This window comes from Rhinatrema bivittatum, chromosome 4 (assembly GCF_901001135.1).
Source record: "Rhinatrema bivittatum chromosome 4, aRhiBiv1.1, whole genome shotgun sequence".
Lineage (NCBI taxonomy): Eukaryota > Metazoa > Chordata > Amphibia > Gymnophiona > Rhinatrematidae > Rhinatrema > Rhinatrema bivittatum.
In genome coordinates this window covers 83656270-83676826 of record NC_042618.1, presented here as the reverse complement: position 1 = coordinate 83676826, position 20557 = coordinate 83656270, and the positions used below count along the sequence as shown (strand labels likewise).

General features: G+C 45.7%; 1 protein-coding gene across 1 annotated transcript in view; it reads right to left on the bottom strand.

Annotated features, from left to right (window-relative positions):
- MLH3 (mutL homolog 3) overlaps positions 1-20557 on the bottom strand; it is a 126368-nt gene that overhangs the window by 90352 nt on the left and 15459 nt on the right. Inside the window, 2 exon segments of the mRNA XM_029598418.1 lie at positions 6924-7028; positions 12978-13060. Of these exon segments, the coding sequence (XP_029454278.1) occupies positions 6924-7028; positions 12978-13060 (188 nt within the window).

Genomic DNA, 20557 nt, shown 5'->3' with positions numbered 1-20557 from the left:
AGTTAGGATGTGATGTTAATGATTGTACTGCTAGAGCTTCTTCCTTTAGTTTACCCGATGCCTATCCACTGGTCTCAACGCCATCCCCAAGTTGCCCTCTCCCCCACAGTGGCATCAGGACTCAATTCCAGTTTGAGAGAGACACGCGCATGCCTCTCCACAGGCTGCACACTGCTGCGCAGCATGACCCCCGATGGTCTGCTGCTGCGTGAAAATGGCTACTGCTGTACAAAGAAATATGAAGAGGAACGGATCCCCCATCGAGCCGCCTGCAAATATCCTCGCTGCACTGCCAACACACCCCGACCAAAAAGAAAAAGGAAAGGAAAACTGGTTCTTACCTGCTAGTTTTCGTTGCTGTAGTACCACGGATCAGCCCAGACTGCTGGGTTATGCCTCTCTTCCAGCAAATGGAGACAGAGAAAAACTTGAAGGACACCCCTGTAAGTAGGATGCGCCATCTGCAGCCCCTTCAGTATAAACAATATCAAAGCAGAATTAAAGTGGTAACAGGAATTAAAAAATTTAAATGGTTAAACCAAATTTAGGAGACTCAACTATGTACAAAATGTGAAATCTTCATCCTGCCTATATAGTATGACAGGAAAAAAACCGATAATCTGTTGAGCAGAATCAAAATCTGGGCGGGCGACTGGGCTGATCCGTGGTACTACAGGAACGAAAATTATCAGGTAAGAACCAATTTTCCTTTCCCTGTACGTACCTGGATCAGCCCAGACTGCTGGGATGTACCCAAGCCGCCTTACATGGGGTGGGACCTAGAAAGCCCCGCTCGAAGCACACTGCTGCCAAAACTCTCAGAGTCGGGAGCCCGAACATCCAAACGGTAATGCCGAGCAAAGATATGCAAAGATTTCCAGGTTGCCGCCCTACAGATCTCCTGAGGGGAAATCAATTGACTTTTTGCCCAGGACGCCGCCTGAGAACGGAGCGAATGAGCCTTAAGACCCTCTGGATCTGCTCGCCTGTGACATATGTATGCTGAAGCAATAGCATCCTTCAACCACCGGGCAATAGTAGCCTTGGAAGCTTTATGCCCTTTCCTGGGACCATTCCACAAGACAAAAAGGTGATCAGACAGGCAAAAATCATTAGTGACCTCCAAGTAACGCATCAGCGCCCACCTCACATCCAAACGCTTCAATTCACGAGCATGTGGAGAATTCTGATCCAAATCCGGGAACGCAAGCAACTCAACGGACTGGTTCACGTGAAAAGCCGATACAACCTTAGGCAGATAGGACAGCACGGTTCTAAGAGAAAAGCCAAAATCGGAAAACCTAAGAAAATGTTTGCGACAAAATAGGGCCTGAATTTCCGAAATTCGCCGAGCCGAGCAGATAGCTACCAAAAACACCGTTTTGAGCGTAAGGTCCTTCAGAGTGACGCACCTGAGCGGTTCAAAAGGAGGTTCACACAACGTCATAAGGACCAAATTCAAACTCCAGGAAGGACAAACAGCTCGACGTGGTGGATGCAAATGCTTAGCACCCCGAAGGAAACGAACCATATCTGGATGAGCCGCTATGGATGCACAGTCCATCTTTCCACGTAAACATCCTAACGCCGCCACTTGAACCCGGAAAGAACTGACAGCTAGCCCTTTTGCCAAACCCTCTTGCAAGAAGGCTAGAATGTGGACTTATCGAGGCCTGCCTAGGGGAAACATTCAACCTACTACACCAAGAGTCAAAAACCTTCCAAACTCTGACATACGTAAGAGGTGGAAGTTTTGCGAGCCCGTAAAATAGTGGAAATCACCGAATCCGGATACCCCTCCTTTCTCAACTGCCACTTCTCATAAGCCAAGCCACTAGACAAAAGCGATCCACCTGGTCGAAAAATACTGGACCCTGCTGCAGGAGATTTGGGAGATGACCCAAACGGTGCGATCTGTCCACTGCAAGGTTGAGGAGATCCGCGAACCATGGCCTTCATGGCCATTCCGGAGCCACCAGCACCATCACTCCTGGATGGGCTTCTATCCTTCTCAAGACCTTGCCTACCAGAGGCCAAAGAGGGAATGCGTAGAGCAGAATGTCGCGAGGCCAGGGGAAGACAAGAGTGTCCACCCCTTCTGCTCCATGCTATCTTCTGCGACTGAAGAAGCACGGCATTTTGGCATTCCCTCGAGTCGCTAGTAGATCCAAACGGGGAATCCCCCAGTGATGAGATATCAACGTGAACTACTCATCGGACAGCTCCCATTTTCCAGGATCCAATCTCTGACGGCTCAAAAATCCGCCTCTACGTTGTCTACCCCGGCAATGTGTGAAGCCGCTATCCTGAGCAGATGAGTTTCTGCCCAGGCCATGAGCTCGCCTGCCTCCGCCGCTACAGGGCAGCTCTTTGTGCCTCCCTGCTGGTTGATATATGCTACCGTCGTTGCATTGTCGGAGAGCACTCTCACCGACAGACGATGAACCAGAGACAAGAACTTCTGCAGGGCCAAGTGGACTGCCCTGGTCTCGAGACGATTGATGGCCCATTGCGCTTCCTGCTGCGTCCATTGGCCTTGGGCTGCCTGAGATTTGGAAAACTGCCCCCCCGCCAGAAAGACTGGCATCCGTCGTCACAATAGTCCACTGAGGGACCTCCAGATCCATCCCCCGGGACAAGTGTTCGTGGGTCAGCCACCAAGCTAGGCTGGACCTGGCTGGTTCCTGGAGGGGTAAGGGAACTTGAAAAGCTTCCGACTTGGGGTCCCAACGTGAGAGCAAAGTCTTTGCAACAGCTTCATATGAGTGAAAGCCCACGGGACCAACTCCAGAGTAGATGCCATAGAACCAAGAACCTGTAAATAGTCCCATGCCCTGGGAACTGGCAGGGACAAGAGACGCCGAACTTGCGACATGAGTTTGTCTATCCGATCCTGCATCAGGAAGACTTCCCCAATCCGAGTATCGAATCTCGCCCCCAAAAAATCCAGGACCTGGGTGGGGGACATCTGGCTCTTGTCCGCTTTGATGATCCAACCCAGAGCATGAAGTGACTGCACCTCCCTGGCGACCGCTGCCTCGCATAGTTCCTTTGACTTCGCTCGAATGAGCCAGTCGTCCAAGTGGGGATGGACCAGGATCCGCTGGCAACGAAGAGCCGCCGCCACAACCACCCATCACTTTGGTAAATGTGCATGGAGCGGTCGCCAGCCCGAAGGGAAGTGCCTGAAACTGGTAATGCTTGCCAAGGACCATAAACCTGAGATACCGCTGATGGTCCTTCCGAATTGCAATGTGTAGGTACACTTCTGTCAAATTGAGGGATGGTAAAAACTCCCCTGCTCTGACGGAGGCGATTACGGAACGTAGTGTCTCCATACGAAAATGGGGCACTCAGAGTTCTGTTGACCTTCTTCAGATCTAAAATCAGACGGAAGGACCCTTTCTTCTTCGGAACCAGAAAATAAATAGAAAACCTGCCGGTTCGAAGTTCGCTCAGAGGAACCAGAACAACCGCCGAAGCATGAGAGACACCTGGCACCTTTTCTCCAGTGTCCCGCAGGGCAACACCAGAAATAGATCACGTAAGGGACGAGCAAAATCTAAGGCGTAGCAGTATTCTATAATGTTTAGAACCCAATGGTCCGACATTATTTTGACCCACTCCTCATAAAACAGGGACAGCCGCCACCCAACGACTGGAACAGGGGAGTGCACCGGTGCTATTTCATTGGGAGAACTTGACTCCCGTCGCCCCTGTGGCACCGCCGTCTCGGGCGGGTCTATGGCCACGAAAGTAATGAGACCAGGTCTGTGACCTGCCGGATGACTGTCTTTGGCCAAACAGAGCCGGCTTAGACTGGCGAAAACGGCGCTGCCCCTGAAAACGCGAGCGGAAAGGGCCGAAACCTCTGGAAACTTTTGGCCTATCCTCTGGGACCTTGTACACTTTATTGTCCCCCAAGGACTTAATGAGCTGCTCCAAATCATCTCCAAAAAGTAATTTCCCCCGAAACAGAAAAGCACCCAGCTGCGACTTGGAGGAAGCATCAGCCGACCAATTACGAAGCCATAAAAGCCTGTGGGCTGACACCGCAGAAGCCATAGTACGCGAAGATGTACGAAGGAGATCGTACAAGGCATCCGCCCCATACGCTACCATCACCTCCAAATGATCAGCGTGCTTCGACTCCTCTGGGGAGAGCTCTCTGGCACTCAGGAGTTTTTGTACCCACTGGAGACTCACATGCTGCATTAAACTACTGCAAACGGCTGCACGAACCTCTAGAGCCAACCCTTTGAAGATACGCTTGAGAAGCACCTCCAGCTTACGATCCTGAGGGTCCTTAAGGGCAGCCGCCCCAACCACAGGAATAGTCGCACACTTGGTGACTTCAGATATGGCATCAACCTTGGGAACATTAAGGAGGCCAAGAGAGTCATCCGGCAGCAGGTACAATTTTTCCATAGCTCTGCCTACGTGAAGGCTAGCTTCCGGAGTATCCCACTCCCGAAACATTAGCTGGAGCAACATAGGATGAAAAGGAAAAGTCCTAGCCGGGGGACAAACCAGACAGCACCGGATCCACCGTGCCCTGATCCTGAGGCATCAGCATCTGACCAGCCGGTATGCCCAACTCCGCTAGGACATGTGGAATCATCGGCTCCAACTCAACTCTACGAAAGAGCCTAAGGACCCGAGGATCATCCCCTTTCACCGGGGCCACATGCTTGGAATCCTCATCTATGTCCATCTGAAGCGGATCCGCCAGCGGCACCACCCCCTGGTTCCTGGAACTGGACCCTTCCTGGACCACCCTAATCCAGGAGACCTCGGGAGGATCCGGCCTAGGAACCTGCACAGGAGGGCCCATCCCCAGGCCTCCCCGGAGGGGGCTCAGGATCTCCCATTGGCATAAGGCTAGCTAAATAAGCCCTATGTAATAGTAAAATAAAATCAGCCGAAAAAAAGATGCTGGCCCTTTAAATTTTCCCAAGGGGGGGTACCCAAAGGAGCATGAAAAGCAGGAAATAAATCATGGGGAGACCCAGGGCAAAAATCCTGCAGAAATAACTGAGGAGGGAGATCCCCTCCCCCTGCTGAGCTGTCTGCATCAGCATCTAAAGCTCCTAAAATGGCGGCCGTTCCTGCGTTCTGTGGGAGCAAGGCAGGCTGAGTACCACGAGGCAGCCATCGGGGCGCCGCACGGGACCGATGTGCCTGCCTCCCCCTGCTGCCAGCTGCCCCCGCTGACGGGCCCTCACTCCCGGGAAGACACCGGGAGCAGAGGCTATCTCTGGAGAGCCGTGCTGCCGGCTCCCCACAGGATTTGCAGGCCAAAGTGCGCTGAACAAGGAGGGGAGGCCACAAAAATAAAACCCCAAAGCCCGGGAGGCTGAATAAGAGCAGCGCAGCTGCAAAAAACGATGCATTCCGATTCTATTTTTTTTAAATTCGCGTTGGCCTCACCAGAGCACAACCCACGGTTGTGTCTGGGCTGGGGGGGATGGACTGGCCCCACCGGTAAATCCCCCCCAGTCACTCACCGGCTGCTGCTCCTGGTACACTGGAGTGCAGGGCAAAGCACACGGCAGTCCTACCACTGAGGAGAAATGACTCTGCTCCTCGGGAGGCCCGGCTCTTTTTTTTGAAACTTTGTTTCAGCCAAACAAATTGAAAGGATTCCTGTCACTGCAACTCTCTTTATTTATTTTTTTTGTTTAGAGTCAATTAGCCAGGACTGCAGGTTCTGCCACCTTCATCTGCTGGAGACAGAGAAATACTGAAGGAGCTGCAGGTGGCCCTTCCTACTTACAGGGGTGTCCTTCAAGATTTTCTCTGACTCCATCTGCTGGAAGGGAGGCATAACCCAGCAGTCTGGGCTGATCCGGGTATGTACAGGAAAGACTCTTGGCAGGGGTGGGGGAGGAGCTTCGACCACCAGTTATCCCTCCCCCTTCGACGGCAAAAGGACCGAAGCAAAGAAGGAGCTTCCAACCCCCTGCTCGTCCAATCCTCAATCAGAAGGGATGGTCCCACCAGAACCTACCAATCTTCTGGGAGGCACTCTTCTAGTTTAAAATTTAATCCTTTTTTTTTAAATAGCTCAAACTGCAGGTTTTGCATTACCACCATCTGCTGGAGACAGAGAAATACTGGCGGACTGCAAGTGGCACACCAGGTTCTATGACAGGGTCAGCGAAACTTTCAGTCTCTATCTGCTAGAAGGGAGCAAAACCCAGGAGTCTGGACTGATCTGGGTACGTACAGGGAACTCAAGCTACATCCAGTGTGGCCCGAGGAGGCTTGAAGAAGGGGCATCACGGAGCTCATCCCGCGCAGCCCGAGAAGAGGAGGCTCGACAGGTTAGAGGAGAGGATTTATTTTATATTTTGCCTGATATTACTAGGGTTAGATTATTTATATTTGCTATGTATTATGACTGAGGCAACCCAACTGCCTGATTTGTGTGCACCACTTTGGACAGTCGTATGCCTGAGAATCCTGTATATAAATGGTTTTTAATACGTGTGGCTGAAAGCACACATGCTGAGGAGCACATTTGTAGCTGCATTTAAAGGCGGCATTGCCAGATATGTGTAGTCTGTGGAGAAAAATAACGCACATACATTGCATTTTTTTTTTTTTTTACTCTCCATGCAGAAAGTAACCAGGTGCAAAAGTCTGCCAGTAAAAAAGCATTTACAGGCCATTTCAATGAGACAGTTTGAAATGCCCCCCTTTATAGCACTAGAATCAGTAGAAAATCTTTAATGAGAGAGAGGAAGATCAAGATCGACTCACGAATATCATTGAACCTGCCTTTCTGCACACACTCTCTCTCTCAGTGGGGTCCCCGAGGGGTCCACCCTGTCAGTGTCTCTTGGGACAGAGTGCTTTCTATCTCTGTAATAGCAGTGCTTTTTCAAAACCCTGCAGTCTGTAATTATGCTGATTCTTACCTTCATTGAATGAATCATTTCCTTGGTGAAACGATATGGATATAAAATGTTGTGAATTTTCACTGCCAGCCTTTCAGCCTGATTGCTGCTTACATCCACAGCAACCTGTGGAAATACAGAAAATAATGTAAGGGATCAGCCACGAGCATCCAACTTGGCAAACAGAAGAAAATAAAGCAAAGCTGCATACCTGTAACTAGTGGTCTCTGTAGACAGCAGGGCAAATCACTCATACAAGCTGGGTGACATCATACAACGGCACCAGGATGGAATAGCTCTCTGAGCTCAGAAAGACCAAGAATTGGGAGGGGGACAAGATGGCTGCCCACTGAGAAGCACACGAAAGTCCTGCTCTTATTGCCTCTGAATATTTTTCTTTTTTCCATTTGATTTACTGCTGCGACGATACTATGCCCCATACTAAATGCAAGGCAAAGTTGAAGGGAGCGAGTCCTCACATTTCCTTACCGGTTTCGACGCAGCACAGCATAGCAGAGTGCTTTGGCTTGCCCCAAGCAATAGCTCCCGTTGAGATGACCGCAGAAAAGAGGGACCTAGAGCGGGTCCTCTCTCTTCAGGTCGATGAGATCTCCCTGAGTCCGGGAGCGCTGGTAACATCATCTCCTCCGGGTTCTGCATGTTCATGTCAGGAATAAGCCCGGAGATGGCGCCAAGCGGAAAAAGCAGCGAAAGACAGAGGGGGAATATGAAATATTACCAACGATAATGCCTGGAATACAGGCAATGGATGGGGCGCCCGTTCACGGGGCCCTTGGAATGATTTCCTCTACCCCTGTGGACGTGAGTACACCGCTTCCTTCTGGCTCTGGGATGGTCACCATGCGAGATTTGGGAGAAAGTTCCAAGGCCCAGGTTGGTAAAATTAAGGTTGTTAAACCAGCCATCATTACTTTGGACGTATAGTGAGACTGGCGACATCAATATCTTCACTAACTGAAGTTGTGGTTGAAACTAATAATGCTCTTAAAATGAATATTCAAGTACTGATAAATCAAGAGGGGAAAATACTAAGTTTAGACTCTCGAGTAAAAGCAGTGGAGAAAATTCAGCAGCATTTAATACAGACAGAGGGGGAAATTTCAAGAAAAATTGAGAACATTGAAAATTCAATTCGTGTGTTGAATTTGAGAGTACTTAATTTTCCTGTAATTAAGTAGCTGGCTCCAGTTGAACTCTTCAAGAACTATGTGTCTCAGGTTCTAAAAATTCCAGTTGCTTGTATGCCGATGATTGTTAAGGCATATTATGTACCACAAGCGAAAGATCAACCTCAATCTGGAGAAATTAAAGAAGAAAACCCACTTTTGGAAATACCGTTGAATCTGTCTGAACATCTTCAAAATTCCCAAGAGATGGAAATTACACAGAGGGACACTTCTAGTAACCTTTGCTTTTTCATCTGATAGGGATAAAGTGTTAAGATTTTTCTTTCGATCACGTTCTTTAATGTTTTACGGGCAAAAAATCTGGGTGTATCCAGATCTCGCTAAGAGTACGCAGATGCACCGGAAAACATTCCTTGCCCTTCAGCATGAGGTTTTATCTAAAGGGGGGTACTTTAGGTTAAATTACCCCTGTAAATGTCTGGTTTGGTATAAAAAATGCTAATTATGTGTTCTTTGAACCAGACCAACTTAAAGTGCTTTTGGATGCTTTATCTTAAAGTTTCCCAGCAATTATAAAGTAAATGGGGTTTCTCAGTGTTTCCTTATTTTTTCATGGATGTTTCCGCTCTATTTTCCTTTGTCTCCCCCACTTTCCCTAGTATTATATGGGGTTGAAGGGCTATTTTTTCAAATGATCTGCAGATTCTGTTTGTATTTCTATTTGACAAAGACAAAGACCAAGAATTGTTTGAGCATGCGCAGGGTCTCCTGCGCAGCCACTGTGCAAGTCTCCTCAGTTTGTTTACCAAGCTAACCCTCAACTCTAAGAGTAAGAGGTTTGGATTGTGTGGCTGATTTTTCTACAGAGAACACCTCTTACAGGTAATCAGTTTTGCTTTCTCTGTGGAGAAGCAGGACAATTACAACCACACAAGCGTGTAGGGTCAGTGCTACCTGTTTGGCTGCCTTGTGCAAATGATTACTGTATTTCCCCTTCCCCCTAGGATTTTTCTTATCAATAAGTTTCTATATCTGAACATTGCCACAGAAATGTCACCAGTGCTTGATGCTCAGATCCAGGCCAGCACCTGAGCTCTGCTGGTGGCTCTTAAACCTGTAGAACATGCATAATCATGCATGCCTCTTCTTCCTAGCTACAGCAGGGCATGGATAGCCAGGCCCCACTTTGTTCACCATTCAACACCCTCATTTCCGCCCCCTCCAAATTCTACAAAATTCAGCCGCCAGACTACTCACCGGAACCAAAAAACACGAGCACATAACCCCAGTTCTTACATCCCTCACTGGCTTCCAATCAAATAACGAATTGACTACAAAATATTAACCACTGTACACAAACACATACATGAAGAACGAACTGACTGGTTAAGCGAAGCGATTAAACCGCACAAACCACACAAAAACCTTCGTTCTGCCGACAAAGGACTCCTGCAATCCCCCGCCGAGCCACACAACTGACATCAGTATATGAACGAGCAATCTCCCTCACAAGCCCCCAACTATGTAATACACTACCGACTGAACTAAGACTACAACCCAGCCAAAAAACCTTCAAGAAAGAAGTGAAAACATGGCTGTTCACCAAAGTCTACCAAAACGCACGCTGCCACTAACCGCCCCCTCCCACACCACTCTGAAAGATCACAAACACTCATGCTACTTGTCTATACCTATAATCGAAGCCTTGCTCTATACTTGTAACTTGGTTACCCTTGACTATTTAACTTTATACTGTATTTCCTATTTCCTACTAATTGTTGTTCTATACTTAGACCTTTGTTACCCTTAAAAATTTATCGTTAGAATGTACTTCTTATGAAAAATTGCTAACCATGTTAACAAAATATTAGAATGGCAATACCGAACGACGGTATATAAAACACTATAAATAAATAAATAAAATCCCCCCCCCCCCTTTGTGTCCAGCCTGTCTTATCCCCATGGGGAGGGAATGCACTGAGCACTGCATGTAACTGCCTTTCAATGTTGAGAGCAGCTCTGGCAGCCACATGCAGGTGTCAAGAAACAGCCAGCTGTCCACACCATATCCACTTCTCCTTTCCTTATATAGGGGGAACTGTTCATTGTTGCTCCCTGTGTTTGAAAATGTGGCAGAGACTGGTGAGGCTTTCAGTGCCTCCCTAGCACTTCTTTTGACCATATGAGTCTTTGTGGGAACCAGCAAGGAGTTTGATAAGTGGACCGGAAAAATCTTTTGTATCATGACATTGGAGATATTAATTAGCTGATAATTTTGTTTTCCTTAGTGTAGACAGATGGACTCAGGAAAAATGGGTTTATGCTCCCCTGCCAGCAGGAGACGGAGTCAGGTTTCAAAGCTGATGCCACCCTAGAAGCACCCCTGCAGAGACCTCAGCCCTTCAGTGTGGACATGCTATCGAAAAAGCTTGATTAAAAACAGATAACCATAACTGTACTCAACTAAACAAACACTGAATCCCAGCAAGATTATAGATACCCTGATCTAGGGACTGGATGACGGCTTACCCTTAATCTCCTGGAATCGATATCCACTCCACAAGCGAATCCTTGGCACCGGTCTTGGGCAGCCGGGAGCGGGATGCTGAGTCCATCTGTCTACACTAAGGAAAATGAAATTATCAGGTAAGTAATTTCTCCATTTCCTAGCGTGTAGCAGGTGGACTCAGGACCAATGGGATGTACAAAAGCTACTCCCGATTGGGGTGGGAGGCCACCCACAGTCCGGTTAACACCGCCCTTGCAAAGGCTGCGTCCTCCCAAGCCTGAACGTCCAGGATATAGAACCTGCAGAAGGTGTGCAAGGATGACCACATCACTGCTCGGCAGGTGTGCAAGGAGGACCACGTCACCGCTAGGCAGATGTCGACAGGACACAGCAGTCTAACTTCTGCCCATGAGACTGCCTGAGCCCTAATGGAATGAGCTTTAATCTGACGGGATAATGGCTTTCCTGCCTCCACATAGGCTCCTGTCACCACCTCCTTAATACAGCAAGCTATTGTAGTCCGCGAAGCTGGTTTGCCCTGCTTCCTTCCACCATGAAGGACAAACAGGCAGTCCATCTTTCAAACCAGTTCTGAAACTTCCAGATACTGCACCAAAAGCCTACTGACATTCAAATGGTGAAGGCAGTATTCTTCTGCTTATCTCGGGATAAGCAACGAAATGGACTGATTCAAACAAAACTCTGAGACTACCTTGGGCAAGAAAGATGGAACAGTACGAAGCTTTAACGCTCCTGGAGTCATCCGGAGGAACTGTCCCAACACAATGCCTATAATTCAAAGATGCAACATGCTGAGGATATAGCCACCAGGAACACCATTTTCAGGGTTAATAAACACAAGGAAAGACTGCGCAGTGGCCGAAAGGAGTCCCCTTCCAAAAACTCCAATGCTAGATTAAGATTCCACAAGGGAACCAGCAACCGAAGGGGTGATCAAAGGTGCTTCACCCCTTTTCAGAAAACGGACCATGTCCGGATGAATCGACAGGCAGGTTCTGTTTACCTCGCCCCTGAAACAGGAGAGTGCTGCTACCTAGACCTTCAAGGAGTTAAGGGTCAAACCTTTACTCAAGCCGTCCTGCAAAAATTCCACAATTAGTGGGATTTTAACAGTCCAAAGGGAAACACAGCATTCCTTGCACCAGGCCTCAAATACCTTCCAGACCCACACATACACTAGGGACGTAGAGAACTTCCATGTGTGGAATAAGGTGGCAATTACCGCCGCCAAATATCCTTGCTTCATCAGGTGAGCCCTCTCAAAGGCCAGTCTGTAAGACAGAATTGAGTCTGATCCTCATGAAGGACCGGTCCCTGATGTAGCAAGTCCCTGTGCAGTGGGGGGTACGGGGGGTGGGGTGTCTCCACCAGGAGTCTCCTTATGTCCACATACCACGGACGCCAGGGCCAATCTAGAGCAACTCATAGGACTAATCCCCTGTGGCTCTCAATTCTGCGATCTACCACCAGGTAAAAGGCTTTGGTCAACAACGCCCACTCTCCTGAATCCAGACTCTCCCCCTCTTAGAAAGTCTGTTCTGACATCTTTTCCTGTGATGTGGGAGGCTGAGATCATCTGTAGATAGATGATCTCAGAGTTACAACCACAAATTCTGAGGGGGGGAGGGGGGAGGGGGAAGGGAAAGAGAGAGAGAGAGAGACTAACCATAATGCCCTCAAGCTAGACAGGCATTTATATCTCTATGGGAGGCCCACCTAGTAACTCGAGGTGAGGTTTAAGTATTACTGTAGGGGTTAGGGGCCACTTTGACATTCAGAGTGAGACGTACAAACAGAACAGTGCTCTCTTGTGAAGATTTGATGACTTTCGGAGTGAGGAAACTTAGCCAAAGATGAGATTTCTCAACCTAACTTGATGTTACCCAGGTAGAGTCCATATGTAGATATTGTAAAGGAACTGGTGGAGGAGATGAAATTGTTTCTGGTAGGCTAGGCAAATTTTATAACCTTTTGGTGAGTACACTAGGAAATTATTGGTGTTTCTGGTAATTAATGACCTTATACAACTATTTTTTATTATAGAAATGGTTAGGTACGGGGTGCTTTTGGGAGGTTCGGAATGCATTATTGGGTTTCCCATTATTTCCTATGGAAAAAATAGTCTTGACTTACAACCAACTTGGGTTACAACCAGCCCTCTGGAACCAATTGAATTTGTAAGTCAAGGGACCACTGTATATAACATCACCCGACTTGTGTGGTTGATTACTGTCCTGCATGTCCATGGAGAAGGCAAATGATAAACCAGCAACATCAAGAACTGTTTGATAAACAAAGGATGGTTAGATGACTCCAATTCAATTCTAATCAACCTGAAAGGTTTACTAATTATTAAGTACTTTCTCTAAGTAAAGGCTGCCTTCTACCAGCACCTACCTCAGAACAACACGCAAATACTGGATTCTCCCACTCTAACAATAAGGACTGGAGAGAACCAACAGCAGCTTCATTGACGTCACCTATGATAAAAAAAAACAAAACACAGCAGAGAAGGGATCTATGAAAGAAGCTTGAATATTTTCTCTTCCCACTCTAGACAGCCTTCTCCCAATGTCTAACCTTTTTTTTTTTTTTTTACATTTATATACCACTTCTACACAGCCAGCGTGGATTTACCCAAGGGAAGTCTTGCCTCGCAAATCATCTATGTTAACCCCTTCAAAAAAAAAAATAAACGTGGATAAAGGTGAGCCAGTAGATGGATTTTCAGAAGGCATTTGACAAAGACCCCATGACAGACTCCTAAGAAAATTAAAAAGTCATGGGATGGGAAGCAAAGTCCTTTCGTGAACTGCAAACTGGTTAAAAAACAGGAAACAGAGAATAGGATTAAATAGTCTGTTTTCTCAGTGGAAAAAGGTAAACAGTTCAATGCCTCAGGGATCTATACTTGGACTGGTGCTTTTCAATGTATTTATAAATTATCTGAAAAGGGATATATAGAATCAGATGATCAAATCTGCAAACACCACAAAATTTGGAGTAGTTAAATTACATGCGAATTGTTATAAATTGCAGGAGGATCTCGTGAGACTGGAAGATTAGGCATCTAAATGGCAGATGCAATTTAATGTGGACAAGTGCGAGGTGATGCATATAGGGAAAAATAACCCATGCTGTAGTTACATGATGTTAGGTTGCATATTAGGGAGTTACCTAGGAGTCACAGTGAATAATACATTGAAATCTTCACAGTGTGCTGCGGCAGTCAAAAAAGCAAACAATGTTAGAAATTAGGAAGGGAATGGTGAATAAAATGGAGAACATTATAAATCCTCTGTATCGCTCCATGGTGAGATCACACCTTGAATACTGTGTGCAATTTTGGTCGCCACATCTCAAAAAAGATATAGTTACACTAGAGAAGATACACAGAAGGGCGACCAAAATGATAAAGGGGATGGAACTGTTCACCTATGAAGAAAGGCTAAAGAAGTTAGGGTTGTTTAGCTTGGAGAAAAGACAACTAAGGGGAGATATGACAGATGAATGTAAAATCATGAAGAATACTCAATGCACAATTAAGCTCTGGAATTCATTGCCAGGATGTAGTTAGGACAGTCAGTGTAGCTGGGTTTAAAAAAAAGGTTTGGATATGTTCCTAGTAAAGAAGTCCATAAACTGCTATTAATTATTTTGACTTGAGAATAGCCACTGCTGCTATTACTCAGGCCGATACAATAAAACCCGCGGGAGAGCCGGCGCTCCGAGGAGAGCGCCTGCTCTCCCAACGCGTGCCCAGGCCAGTCTTCTGGGCGCGCGATCAAGTATTTAAATGAGGGCCTGCGGTAAGAGGAGGCTGTCAGCGGGTTTGACAGCTGACGCTCAATTTTACCGCTGCCATGGAACCCAGAAGCTGCAAGTTACTCCCTCAGTTGGATTCCTGAACAACAATGAAAGAACCTGCAGCAGCAATTTCTGAATCCTTTGCTCCGACAAATGAAAACAAACCATCTTTCTGTCAAATAGGTCCAACTAGATACTCCAAGGTCTATGAAAGACATTAAATTTTGGAGTTTACTATCCAACCCAGCTCCTGCAAAAAAACGAACCACCTTCCCGTAGCCACCATACTCTCCATCTTCTGATTTTGCTTTTATCAGCCAGTCATCCAATTAAAGATGCACCAAAATTCCTTTTCTTTGCAACACCACTCTCACCACTAACATGACCTTTGAAAAAGTCCTTGATGCAGTGGCTATACCAAAGGGCCAAGCCTGAAACTAAAAATGCCCCCTAGCACACTTCTGATAAAATTTGGACAAACACTCTGCTATTACTGGCATCAGTAGCATGGGATCTTCTTGGTGTTTGGATACTTGCCAGGTTCTTGTGGCCTGATTTGGCCTCTGTTGGAAACAGGATGTTGGGCTTGATGGACCTTGGTCTGACGCAGCATGGCAATTTCTTATGTTTTCTCTTGTAAACTGGGCTCCAAAAAACTCATTTGGGATTATGCAATCTGCCCAGCATACTTAGATAGTATCTGCTGCACCATGTAGGTTACCCCCATGCTTAGTTTCCCAGAATATAAAAGTCAGGGCCCTCGTTGGCTGCTGTTTGAATCCAATTCCCTGATACACCTTGCCGTTGAAGCAGAGAACAATGTTGGAGCTGCATCAAAGGATCGGGCTTATTGGTTAAGGGTAGTAACCAAATCAGCAAGCTACCCCCATACTTGTTCCCCAGACCATGCATTTGTCAGTTCAATACATTCATAACTTAGTCAATACTTGAAAAGAGGAATAACAGATGACATGATGAGTAAAAGCCATAGTTCATGACAAAGTTTGCATAAATAATCATTCTTCACTTTAGGTTGAGTGTATCTGAGTGGGAATTATTTGAGAATGTAATTGTTTAGTACATTAAGTGTCAATTTAGAGACTCCTTTCTTCTGAGTTAGGTTAGGTTGTATGCATTTTTGAAGAGCCATGTTTTTAACTCCTTTTTAAATTTCTTTTTGTCTGGGATCAGTCGTAGCCTTCCAGTTAGGGAGTTCCACACATTTGGTCCAGCAATGGAAAAGGCTTGGTCTCTTATCTGTGTCAAGCGTGCGCTTCGTATGTTGGGGGACAGACAGTAAAACCTTATTTTGGGATCTTAATGATCGTTGGAAATTGTAATGATATGCCACTCAAGAGTTATTTGAGTGAATGATGTTAAATATTAAAGCTAGAACTTTAAATTGGATTCGGACGTGAACTGGTAACCAGTGTAATGAGATTAGTGCTGGAGAAACGTGATCAAATTTATTGGCTCCTAGTAAGAGTCTTGCAGATGCATTTTTCTATATTTGTAATGGTTTTATGTTGCGACCGTCACTTCCTGACTTCACTCCCACTACCTTTCCTTTTTTGCGGCTCCTCTTGATCTTCACGGACGCCTGGCTGCCGCGGTGTCCATCTGCCATCCTCTCCAGCGTCCCCAGACTGGCTTGGGCGCTGCCTCCCGCCATGTTCTACAGGTACCTTAGGGTGCACGCGCTGCGCGGCCCTCATTCTTATTTCCTCATTGGCGCGTTCCTCAGGGGCATCCCCCTGTGATGACATCACACTGCCTGGATATTTAAGCCTACAGTTTATTGCTAGCCGTTGAGTTAGCAAGGGGAATTCTTATGGATGGGATTCGCTCTCCGTACCCAGCTACTCTGCCTTTCCAACTTCCATTGGACTCTTTCTGCTAACGGGGTACCCCGCTCCTCGGGGGCCTCTTTTGCTTCTTTCAGGTCACTATCAGGTAAACAGTACTCACTCCTCGAAGGCCCATGTTCCCTGACCCGCTGCCTGCATCTATCTCTTCTTCTACTTGGAAGAATTCGCTACAGACACCATCAGTGAGTACTACTATCATCCACTCCTCAGAGCTGTCTCCCTGGAACCAGGTACTCGCTCCTCGAGGGCCTGCCTCCGTTCCAGCGCCAGTGCCTTCGCCTACGTGGAACTGCTGTGTGAGTACTTTGCCGAGTCTCTCTGCTCCCAGGGATCTGGTACTCGCTCGAGGGCCAGCTCTCCCTATCTTGGGGCTTCTCCATATTTGGGACTCTGTATGTTCTATTGTACTCACTATCTCAGTTCTCTCCACTACAGCACTGCTACCGGAGGAACCGTTGTTCCAGTGCCCTGGGGAATACTAGCCCAGCCGGGCTACATCTTCTTCTCACTACTGCCACCTCTGGTGGCTTCTCGAACTGTCTAAATAAAGAAATATTTGTGTTTGTGTGTCCAGAGCTGAGCCTAACCTGTGGCCCCTCACAGGACTTCCCCCGTGGGCGTGGTCAGCTGCCACAGTGTCCAAGGGTCCACCCAAACCTCACTAATTATAACATTTTAAGATGTATTCTGGCAGATCTAGAAATAGGGAGTTGCAATAGTCTAGGTCTGAGAAAGTTAAGTTTTGCAATACAGTCCAGTCCGGAAGTCTTCAAAGGGTAGCAAAGGTTCGGACATTGTAGAATCCTTAACTTGTTGTAGACAGATGTGATTAGCTTATTGAATTTTCTTTATCGTGAGATTCTCATCCAGTTGAATGCCTAGATCCCATAATTGGTCAGAGGGCATAATTTTAAAATTACAGAGGTCAAGAGCTGGTGGTTTGATGATCAGCGAATTTCTTCTTAACCAGATAATTTTTTTTAGGGTTTAGTGTCAGTTTTAGATCCACTGAATTGCTTTCATATGGGTTGGCAGAGTTGATTCAGTGTATTCAAAGACATTTGGAGAATGGAATGTAGAACTATGTCATCGGCATAAAGGAAGAATGTTTCCAAGGTCTGAAAAAAACGTAATATTTTAACTGCTAAAACTCAAATATCTAATTTTAGATAAAATTATTAAAAATGAATTCTGATTGACAATAGTTTGAATAATTAATAAAACACTGTAATTAGTATAGTTGGAGGTTCAATTACTCCTACAGCTAGGCGTATGGGAGTAAGCAATAGGGCCTGGAGAAGGGTATTGGGGTACTTTGAAAAGGTTTGTCCCTATGAAGCTATAATTACCATACTGTGAATATACACAACAAAAAATGCTGAAATGCTAACATGTAGGGCAAAGGTCAAAAAGATATGAGCTTAGTTTTAAGTAATTTCTCTTAATGCATTTCTCACTCTTGACTATTTTTTTTAATTTATTTTTATATACTGACATTCGATCTGACATATCACATCAGTTTACAGTGAAACTGATGTGATATGTCTGATGTGATAACTGATTAAGAGGACATAGCTCTTATATCTTACAGTATAACTTAGCGTCTACATTAACTAGAGTAATGAAATGTTAACATTGTTTGCTACTAAGAACATAATCAACGAGAAACAAAGGTGCTGGGAGGACCTAGTCTTCAGGAACTTTCATATAGTGTAACTTAGCATCAATATTAACTGGATTAATGAATCGTTAACATGAACATAGACAACGAGGATCAAAGGTGCTAGGGAGGACCTAGTCCTCAAGTTGCTTCTTACAGTGTAACAATGTACATTATACTTGAAATAACGTAACAGGATGCTACTACGGGCATTATCAGTGAGTATCAATGTAATGTCTTACAGAGTAATCTTTGGGTGGGCAGCTACTTTTTTTTAAAGTGTTGGGGGGTGGGTGGCTTTAGGAGTTTGATGAGAAGGCTTTTTGAAAGAGCCATGTCTTTAGGGGTTTTTTTGAAAGTTTGAGACATGGGTTCTGTTCTTACCGTAGCTGTATGGGTAGGTTGTGCCAAAGAGCCGGGCGTGCCGCTCTCTTACCATTTTCAGGTGCGCCACTTTCGGTGTTGGAATTGGAAGTAGCCCAGTGTTAGTGGAGCAGAGACTCTTCTGGGAATGTGATAGTGTAAGGATGCATTTAGCCAGTCAATCTTGTCATTGTTGAGCGTTTTGTGAATAAAGGTAAGGGCTTTGTATTGTATTCTGAATGGGATGGGTAGCCAGTGAAGGTCGGATCGGTGTGATGTGACCCAATCTTTTACTGTTGGTGAGCAATCTTGCTGCTGCATTCTGTAATAGCTGCAATGGTCTGAGGGTAGCAGCTGGGAGGCCCAGGAGAAGGGCATTGCAGTAATCGAGTTTTGAGAATAGTAGTGCCTGCAGAACAGTTCAAAAGTCTTCGGTGTAAAGGAGTGGTTTGAGGGTTTTTTTAGGACTTTGAGTCTGAAGTATCCATCTTAATGTGTTTTTTAAAGCTTAGTTCGCTATCTATGACGACACCTAGGTCCTTTTCCGTGGAGACTATTTGATTCTTCATATGGGAGGCTGTGCAATCGTGGGAAAGAGTTGTGGTGGTTTTGTTTGTTATATTAGGATTTCAGTTTTACTATGGTTGAGTGTGAGTGACATTTGTGAGAGAAGCTGAGTGATTTCAGATAAATAAGTCTCCCAGAGTTTTAGGGTGTTCGAGGGATTCTAAGGGGGAGCAGAATTTGGACATCGTCCACATAGACGTAGAAGGATAGGCCTAATCTTGGGGCAGCATGTAAATGCTAAAGAGGGTGGATGTTAAGGAAGATCCTTGCGGGACGCCATGTGGAAGAGGTATTTGTTTGGATTCTGTTTAGTCTTACTTTGTAGGATCTGCCTGATAAGTAGGAGTTGAACCATTTGATCGTGGAGTCGTCTAGACCAGTGGTTCTCAACCTTTTTCCCATCGTGACACACCTGACAGGCCACGCTCACATGTGTGACACACTGGTCATTACAATTATTGGCAGAAATAAAAAGTAAAGGTCCGGTAATTATTTTTGTTTAAAATGACACGAGGAAAAGATACATATTCTGTCTGAACAGAAATTGCATAAATAGTAAACATCCCACACAAAAAGAGCACCAATTTCCAGCACTTAAACAGTAACCACCTTACCTAAGAAAAGGCAACACTGAAATATTACACCAGGCCTTAAGACACCAATACATCTCCTATTAGGAAAACGGACCAAGTCAGGCTGCTATAGAGCCCTACACAGAAACTACACGCCAGCAGAAAACCTCACCTGAATCACATGTGCTGACCCTCCCCTGACAAAGAATAAAGAGACCAAAACGCATAACAAGAAGCATGCAGACAAAAACTGAATTGGAAACTGCAACAAGCAAGAGTCTCTGTATGCAGTGTAATAAAGGAAAAAAAGAAACATCACCCATCCTTATAAAACAAATCAAGAAATATAAAATCAGTAGCAGTAAAACCATACTAACAAAAAGAACAGATTATTTCGAAACAGCTGATGAGTGGAATATCCAATAATTAAAAACTCATATAACAAATTTCTAGATACCAATAAAATATTTCAAAATAGCAGACACAAACACCCAGTAATGAAAAATAAGGATACAAAGATTTTTTGGCTCTGCATACCTGGGAACGTTTGATATCCAGGTGTCCTGAGATTGTTTTGAATTAGCAGAGGGGGTGGTTTGCTTGGAACTTTCTCCTCTCTCTCAGTCACATACCAGCGCTCTCTCACACTGGCTCTCAATGACACACCTATACACACATGCTCTCAGTCACTCACATATACACATACTTTTTCTCTCACTTATATAGGTTACACATTTACACACATGCTGTCTATCTTTTCACGCTTACACACACACACACAGGCTTTCAATCACACACATATATGCTTTTTCTCTCACACACAAACTCTCATTCACATGCTTACAAACATGCTCTCTCTCATTTACACCCAGGCTCTCAATCACATACTCACATGCTCCCTTCACCTAAACCAGCTCTCAATCACACACAGACACGCATGCTCTTTCTCTCATTTACACACAGGCTCTCAATCACATACTCACATGCTCCCTCACCTAAACCAGCTCACAGACACACATGCTCTCTCTCTCTTGCTTATACACACAGGCTCTTAATCATGCATACACATGATCTCTCTCATACACAAAGGATCTCAATCATACACACATACTCTTTCACACAAACAGGTTTTCAATCACA